This window comes from Sciurus vulgaris (assembly GCF_902686455.1).
Source record: "Sciurus vulgaris genome assembly, chromosome: 4".
Classification (NCBI taxonomy): Eukaryota; Metazoa; Chordata; class Mammalia; order Rodentia; family Sciuridae; genus Sciurus; species Sciurus vulgaris.
Window position 1 is genome coordinate 115,289,862 of NC_136464.1, and position 8,811 is coordinate 115,298,672.

Genomic DNA, 8,811 nt, shown 5'->3' on the forward strand with positions numbered 1-8,811 from the left:
AGAAAAGACAAACATACACACATAGAAAGAAGGCTGAGACCAGGTGGAACATTACACCCTGATGCAGATGTAAAGACATAGAGCTGGCTCTGTCATAGAGCTGGTTCAGCACGTTTATTATATAGGTTTTAACTCAAAGGGTTTTCTATGAAAAGTTCTTCAAAGCACACAGGACCAAGTTCGAAGTTCTGGGAAGCCAATTATTCTTATCTTTATAATTCTCTACCCTCTGATAACTGGTGTCTGAATTCAGGGTCAAGACTGAGTCTTGTTGCAAGTGCAGAACCTCCTTTGAACAGGGCGTCACCATAGCAACTGGGCAGTCTCCCTCATGCCTTTGCACCAACAGTTCCCAGCAGAGGCGCCCTCCTATTGCCAGAGAATCAGAGACCGTGTATTCGAATCACCGCTGCGAACACCTTGCTTTTTTGTTCTGGACAGACTGGTCCAGCAGATCCTGGTTTATAAAGCGAATCACTGAATTCACTCCCACGCCCACCCCACCCCACCCTGTGCAAAGTCATTTAGATGTTGATAAGCCTTGGGGGATAACGTGAGGCACAACGATTACTGAGGGGTTCGTTTGGAAGCCCCTGGAGAGGGCCCTTTCAGAAGTGTGGTGAGCACAGAACAGTCTTCCAGGTCTTCCCAGCTTTTCTACTGTTTCTATGAGACTTTCAACTGCGTGGCCCGACAATGCCTTGGAGGCATTGGCTCTGAACTTTTCCTGTAGGTCCTCCTGGGCTCAGTGGTTTTCTCCAGTGCCATAGAAGGTATCAAGAGCGCTCTGTGAAGGTGGCTCCGCCCTTGAGGGTGACACTCATCTCACAGTACAGTGTGTGAAGCTTGGCAGATTGTCCGAAGGGTGCTCCAGCTTACCTTCCCGAGTAAACTCTCTTACCTGCGGCCTATTGATCTGCTGTGTGTGGAACGAAGGCACAGTAATGCCACCATCCAGCAGCATGGCACAGGCCACATACTGGAAGGAATGGCGGGCTTCGTGCTCTGAGTCTGGGAAGGGTCTGTTTACATAGGGGACGTCTGGAATCCTGAGCACAATTCTCTCGATGTGGTCAGCAGGAAGCAAGGCTCCATCTGAACACACCAGGTGCTTTCTCACAGATGCGGCTGCATCTGCCACCCAGTGGGTAGCCAAGTGCGCAGGGAAAATCTTGAAGGCCACGTCCTGCTGGCTCAGCAGCCAAACATGAGAATCCAGGCTTGGAAGGACTTTTGGGGAATACTTGGCATAGAAGGCTCCGAACCCTGTCTCCAAATCCAAGATTTGCTTGTTTCCCTGGAGACCCATCATTGCCAGAAAAGAGGCTTCTATTCCGTGCCTGGCGGCGTTACCCATATGAAGGGGCTTGGTCTGAGTGGCAGCATTTGCCATGGGTGACCCAGCATAAGAAACAGCAATAGCCAGGGCCTCTCGGCACTCTGTCATGTTGAGCTCTAAAAACTTGGATGCAGCAGCAGCACTTCCCAAAGTTCCTACCACGGAGGGGGGATGGAATCTGAAAAGCAAAACAGAATTGGAGATTTGAAAACTTCACCCACCAGGGGGCAGTATTTCATAGTGGTCAAGAGCATCAATAATTGAGTCATACTGCCTTAGTTAAAATCTCGGCTCTTTCACTTAATAGCTGGGTGATCTTAGAAAAACTGTTCATTTTCTCCGGGATAATAATAGTGTCTACTCATAGAACTTGAAAACTTTTAATGAATTCACATGTTTACAACACTGCCTAACTCCTGGAAAGTTCTTTATAAATGGTACTCTTATTTCCAGAAAGGCTGATGGCTGATATAGCTCTAAGAACTGAGGACTTGTAAAAACTGAAAATCACATTCTAATGTATCCCTCTCCTGGAAGAATGGAGCACATGGCAAAAATAAATATTGAAACTATATGATTAACCAACATTTGGCCATTTTGATCTATGACGAATGATATAATTAGTCTGAAGGATCCTTGTGAATATCAGAGTAGATTCTGCTCTGAGAATGAGATAGGAATACTCAGAGTATCATGAATGCTGCATTGAGCACCTCGGTATGAGAGGCCCTGATTTATTTCATGGTCTGGATTATTTCATAGGACCTTTAAACCCAAAGAAAGTGTTCACTAGCACTTCTGAAAGCACACTTTTGTATATTGACATAGGGTTTGGTAAGTGACTGATATTACCTTATCCACCAGCATCAATGTTAACATCTTCGGCTAAGTCAGTGTCTAAGCCAGAAAGTTCTATAGGGTTAACCTGGCAGGTGACGGGGAATGTGGTGGCTTGCCAACAGGGCAAATTCTCTCCATACCTCTTGGTATGTCATTGGCCTTCCTTGGAGAAATGCATTAATCTGCCTTGTACTTCAATACCAACGTTGAAAGCCAGCAGCAGGTCAAGGCCAGAAAAACTTTGATCTCTGTAGGCAGGGCTTCTGATAAAGCTGTGAGGACAGGAAAGAACACCCCAGAAGGGTGGGTGGCAGGGTGCCATGTGTCATCAAAATCCATTGAGTGAATCTGCATAAATAGAGACAAACAAAACCCTCAAATTTGGGACCAGCAAAGGGTTAATTTAACAATAACCTTGTTTACTGTAATATATATATATTATTTTTTTAAAAATCTGATTCTTTGAAATTAAACCTGAGAACTAACTGTGATTCTAATCACATGCCTGGGCACTGGTTCTTGTTCCTCTGCCCAGAGGTGAGCAGGACCTTGGAGAGCAGCTAGTGAGCCCCAAGAATCTTGCCATCTTGCCTACATGGCTAGAGCTCCTGGAAAGATTTATATTCCCTTTAAAAATAGATCTGCTCTTTTCTGTGTCCCTCACCCCTTAAACAATTGACACTAAGAGTTTACTATCATCTATTTCATATCAGGCCATATATTTTTGTATCTCTTTATTGTGAAATTATTTCAAACTTTCAGAGAAGTGATAAGAACAGTACAAGAACTCTCAAACCTAGCTATATTTTACAATCATTACTTTTGCTATAAGGTTTTCTTCTTCTTCATCCCAGTCCTTGTTTTTTTCTCCCATATGTGAACAATAATAACAGAAGTTTCACTTTAAAATAGATTTTACTTCTATTTTATGTGTCTAGTGTGTTTCTTACTGTAACTGGGCCTTTACTCCTGAACATGTCATTGGGTTTGACTTTTCAATATTCTGGAATACTGTCACCATAAACCAAATATAACTTGGAAATCCCAACATGTTTATGTCAAAATTACATCTTGTAGACTTGCTCTGACACACAGGAAAAAAAAAAAAAAAACATAAAAATCATGTGTCAGATGAGAAGTGCTGATTTTTCATTCAGAAAATATAAACACCATATGGACATTGTTTTTTCTCAATAAATATATATTGAACGAATGAAGGGAACATTGCTGGATGGAAACTGGTATCCACAACAGAAAGAATTGAGAAGGAATTGTATCTGTATGTCAGACTTTATAATTTTTTGCTGTACATACTCAAGGTTTAAAGTTGGGATAATTCGAAAGTATTTTTAATCTAAATACTTTCATTTTCTTTTCTTCATAATTCTCTTTGAAAAGCATCAGTTTATTGTAAAAATGTGAAAACTGAAATTACTACCTAGGAGAGAGGACAAACCACTTCATCTTTCTGAATGTCAGTGAGCTTACATGTAAAATATGAAAGTTAGATAATTTCTAAGATATTTCTTGACTCTAAAGTTAGGATGGTGATCTAGTATTCAAAAAGACACGTAAACATCCTTACAGCCACGCTGTTAACAAAAGCAGCATATGTGGGCGGGAGCCTGAAGGCAGTCTGACCCCAAACAGTGCTGGAGATATTGGAACTGTAGGTCTGGAAGAGAAGGATACCTGTCAGTGACACAGAGTGAGCACAACACACCAAGTCAGCATTTCAAGAGTGACTTTTTGTCTTTGGAGACATTATGTTCATAGTTCTTATCTGAACCTGGTGATAGACAGAAGTCTTAGTCATTGAAAGTCTCTGCCTTGAAGAAGAGGAACCTTACCCAAAGAAGGGAGAAATGGTGTTGCTCAATCTAAGATCATATTCAGAAGTGCTTCAGGGAAAGTGAGACTGGAATTCACTGTTATTTATTTTTGGGGTAAATACTAGGGATTAACCATCCATGCCAAGTACATTCTGTGGAGAATGGATGCTACATCTCCACATACATGTCCAATCTGCTTAGAATACTTGAGCAGCCTTGCTGCAGAGAATCTTTTTTTTTTTTTTAATTTTGTGGTTGTAGATAGACAAGCATAGCCTCATTTTTACTTTTTAATTTGTTTAGATGTTGATAGACCTTTATTTTATTAATTTATTTATATGTGGTGCTTGAGAATTGAATGAACCCAATGCCTCACACATACAAGGCAAGTATTGAGCCACAACCCAAACCCAGCATGCCTTTATTTTGTTTATTTTTGTATGCAGTGCTAGGATTGAACCCAGTGTCTCACTGTGCTAGGCAAGCTCTCTGCCACTGAACTGCAGCCCCAGTCCCCCTACAGAGAATTTTAAAGTCCTTGCAAGAACAAATGGTCTGTGGTAGGTTCCTTGCTTCTAAGACTTTTGGGTTAAAATATACTTTTGGTTATAATAACAAACTGTGAGATATAACTAGTGAATGGTTTTACAATAGTAACATAGCAAAGGATATGGATGAATTTTTTAAATAAGTTAATGAAATAGAATCATAAAACTGTATAGAACAAAGTTATATACATTGAGTGTTATCTATAAAACTAAGTATAGGGGGCTGGGATTGTAGCTCAGTAGTATAAAGTGCTTGTCTAGAATTCATGAAGCCCTGGGTTCAACTCCCAGTACTGCAAAACAAAACAAACACCCAACAATAATAACAAAGAAACAAAACAAAAGTATAGAATAAATAGAACACATACACACATCTCTCAGTCTATCCCACAGCAGGCATGCACACACACTTGATTTTACTTTAAACCTTGAGCTTCTTACTTTACTATATTGGCTGACTTTGTGAAACACTTCTGTGCTGGTTCCCAGGAACCCAGTTCCCAGAGTATCCAGAATCATCCTCTTGCTCCTCCGAATAACGTCATCAGTCAGGTGTCCCACTTTCAAGCCATGAATCACAGTGGCAAAGCTTTCTGTGACAGACTTCAAAGGGAAGAGGGTTAGAACAGTGCTCCACTCCACTTTGGATTTGAATACTTCTTTTCTTCAAGATACCTTGAGGAAAAGAGTTTTGCTCCACTAGAGGAAACCCAGTTGATCAAATTTATTTCCATTTCTAAAAAATGGTGTGTACCAAGAACCTCTGTACAAGGCCCAGGGATGTGGAGATGCACAACAGCCATGTTCTGTCGTGAGTGGAGTTGAGGACACAGGCTAGCGAGCATGATGACAACAGAGCATGATGGGCCATAGTGGAAGGAAGCACAGAAAGTCTGAGGAGGAGGATGGAGGGGCTACTCACCCATGAAATGGGAACAGCTGGAGGTGAGGTGCATGCAGACAGCTAAGCACTGCCATTATTAGATGCATGCTAGGTATGGGGTAGAGAGTTTCATATATGTTATCCATTTAATACCTGCAAGTGCTGGATCCAGAAGTGTTCTAGGGAAGTGCTCCACTTTTCAGGTGAGGAGACTGAGGCCTAAACAGTGGAAGTCACTATTTTTCACAACTCCTAAATGGTAGAATCTGGATACAAACACCTGAAGGTCTAACCCTAAAATCAGGCATTTAGCTATTAAGACCACATATCCTAAGGTGTAGTCTGAGGAACAGATACATTAGGACTACCTGGGATTCCTTTTGAAAATGAACATTTCCCACTCTGGACCACCAAAATTAGATTCTTTCCAGAACCAGATCCTTCAGAAGCCTAGCACGGGATCCACTTTTCCATTAGATCTCTATGTGGTTGTGTGTGTGTGTGTGTGTGTGTGTGTGTGTGTGTGTGTGTGTGTGTATGTAACTGGGGAATCTAATCAAGTGCCTCATATATGCTAGGCAAGCCCTCTACTACTGAGCTACATCCCCAGCCTTATAGAAGATTCCTAAGTGCTCTAGTGCTGTTATATTTACAATGATACTATGCAATGTGGCTATTAGGCATTTGAAATGTGGCTAGTCTAAATTAAGATGTGTCATTAAGAATAGAATGAACACTCGATTTTGAAGACTTAGTAGGAAGAAAGGAATATAAAATATTTCAATAATTTAAAACTATAGATTACATGCTAAGTCAATATTTGATATTAATATCAACATTTCTATATTATGATAGTACTTAGGATATATTGGTGCAATAAATTATAAATACAATGAATTTCTTCTTACTTTTCAATATAGCTACTGTAAAGGTTGAGATGACATAATGGACTGTCTGCTTTTTCTTATTGGTAGGGACTACCTGGAGGGCTTCTGGGGGGTGTGGGCAGATGCTAAAGGAAGAGATAGTAGTATAGGCCAGGGCTCAAAGCGGGTGGTGATGGTATGCATTTGGTACACTTTGGTTGCAGAGCTGCATGCAACAGAGTACGTGCAATGGGAAACCTTAGTTCTGCTATAAGAAGGGTGGAGATTTGATCAGTACTATTTTTGGAAAGATCTCTCTGGTAATCACGTAAAGAATGGATTGGAGTGAGCTAGACAAGAGCAGCTAAGAGGTCACTGGAGTAGCCCACATTCTGGGTGGGGAAATGGCAGTGCCACTTGCCAAGAGAGAAAACACAAGAGGAGGAGCAGGCTTTCAGGCAATGATAATGGGACCCCTGTAAACTTGTTGAATATGAAGTGTCTTGCGATGATCCCAGTGGAGAACATTCTGCTGCTACCCAAACCCAGAGAATGAAAACTTGCAGTATAGAATGTTCGCATTGCATAAGAGGAAGTGAAGTACTTTGAAATTCCTTTAAATACCAATTTCTTCAATGCATAGATGATTCTTTGGTTGTTGACATGTCTTCACAAGAGAACATCAATCATGTATAGTTAAAAACCTCCCATCTTAGGAGGCATTTCATTATATGCCTGGTACTTAGTGCCACTTGGTAAATGATAAGTAGTTTCCCTTCCCTGTCTAAAGACTGCATCATTGCACAACTTCCTTTGTGTCTCTGAGCATCAGATACCTCATTTACCAATGTTAGTTGTAGGTTGAGGGCTTATTGGACCAGGGGTTCTCAATGCTCCAGCACGGAGCTCAGTGTGAGAGATGCCCAGACACCTTACAACTAGCATTTGTAAATGAGGTATCTGAATCACAGCAACAAAGGAAGTTGAACAATGATGTGATCATTGGAGCAGGTATGGGAAGCCCCCTATCATTTAGTGAGTGGCACTGAGTGCCAGGCACATAATGAAATGCCTATTACCATTGACGGTTTTTAACTATACGTAATAAATGTTCTCTTGAGAAGACATGTAGAAAACAAAAGAATCATCCAAGCCTTGAAAAACTCACTATGTATTCAAGAGTCAGCCCTTTAGGCTGAGATCTGACTCTGGGGTGCCTTCTTGGGACAGATGTGTACCTGGGAAGCAGGTGTGGGGGGGTGCCAACATGATGTCCAGGAGGTGGGTGTGGCATCAATCTCCAAGAGGTTATTTTGTTGGTGCCCTAAAGTGGGCCCATGGGATCTCCTGACAGTCCTGAACACCCGCCCCCCCCCCCCATGTACACAGTGGACCAAAGAACAAATGGCCCCTCCCTGGCTCTGGGAAGAAGGGAGCATGAGGGAAATTAACACGCAGGTGCTCAGCTGTCTGTGAGTCTTATCTAAAATGTCCTTCTGGTTTGCTTGACTTTCTCATGGCCTTTGCATCTCTTTTTAACAAAATACTGTGACTTACATATAAGTTAAGGCACACTATGCAGTCATTTAATAAAAATTTCTCAGATTCTTGTGAACTCACTGTACTAAACTCTCTAGAATACCAAACCATACATGATGCTTTCTGCTTCAAAATGCCTTATCAGGGGACTATAGGGGACTGTGACAGCAAGCAGATAATCAGAAATGCAATCTGGAAATGTCATAAGGACTCACAGAACTAAGAGGTTAAAATTCAGTGAACTTACAAGGATCCATTTTCCTCCTAGTATGATACAACAAAATCATTTCTCTCATTTGTAAAACACTGATGAGGACTAACATGTAGTTAATCAGGAAGCCCAGAGGCTATGAGGATAGTTAAAATGCCATTTTTAAAGCAGATCAGGCATCTCTTAATTTGAAAGGCAAGTGAGGAGATTGAGAAAGGAAGAAGTAAGCTAGAAAACGGATTTAAGTAAGTCACAAAAAAAGCCACGATACCTTGAGCATCATGCTGTTCTAAGGAGGAAGTCTGGTGTAGAAGTGAGCCGGAGGAGTGGTTTGCTGACTAGGTAGGCTGCCTTTATATCCTTCACTCACCTCAAGCACTTTCCCTTTTACTCTGTTCTAACTCTGAATTTCCATCATTTCAACACTTCCCAACTAACCTCCCTTCCTCTCCAGTGCATTCTGGCACTCACCAGAAGATGAAGGATTAAATGAAGCTGGGGAGCACGGTTAGCCATGATCGTATGGCTACTCACAGGCAACAGAAAAGTAAATTTATGGTAAAATTAGGATTGCCTCTTGTATGTAGATGTAATACATCAATATTAGAAAAATATACTCACTCTTTTAACTAGCTGTTTCACTTCTAAAAATACATCCTATAGAAATAAGCATGGATGGATGAAAGATTGAAAGAAACACTCTCATGCACTCTAAATAAAGTTGGGCACTTGTTTATGGTTCGGCTGCCTATC

At 41.2% G+C, this 8,811-nt stretch overlaps 1 protein-coding gene and 1 long non-coding RNA gene across 2 annotated transcripts; one reads left to right on the top strand and one right to left on the bottom strand.

Moving 5' to 3' along the window:
* Nucleotides 1-504: 504 nt before the first annotated feature.
* On the bottom strand, nucleotides 505-8,439 carry ACOD1 (aconitate decarboxylase 1). The gene is given in 12 exon segments (XM_079138558.1): nucleotides 505-648; nucleotides 650-742; nucleotides 744-766; nucleotides 769-778; nucleotides 780-841; nucleotides 844-1,517; nucleotides 2,320-2,330; nucleotides 2,334-2,417; nucleotides 2,420-2,527; nucleotides 3,765-3,854; nucleotides 5,001-5,162; nucleotides 8,330-8,439. Coding segments are annotated over 12 exon segments (1,410 nt in total). The 5' UTR covers nucleotides 8,342-8,439; the 3' UTR covers nucleotides 505-567.
* On the top strand, nucleotides 5,173-7,180 carry LOC306660391. Its single transcript, XR_013763612.1, has 2 exons — nucleotides 5,173-6,718; nucleotides 6,750-7,180. It is a non-coding gene; the product is annotated as an uncharacterized lncRNA (long non-coding RNA).
* Nucleotides 8,440-8,811: the final 372 nt, after the last annotated feature.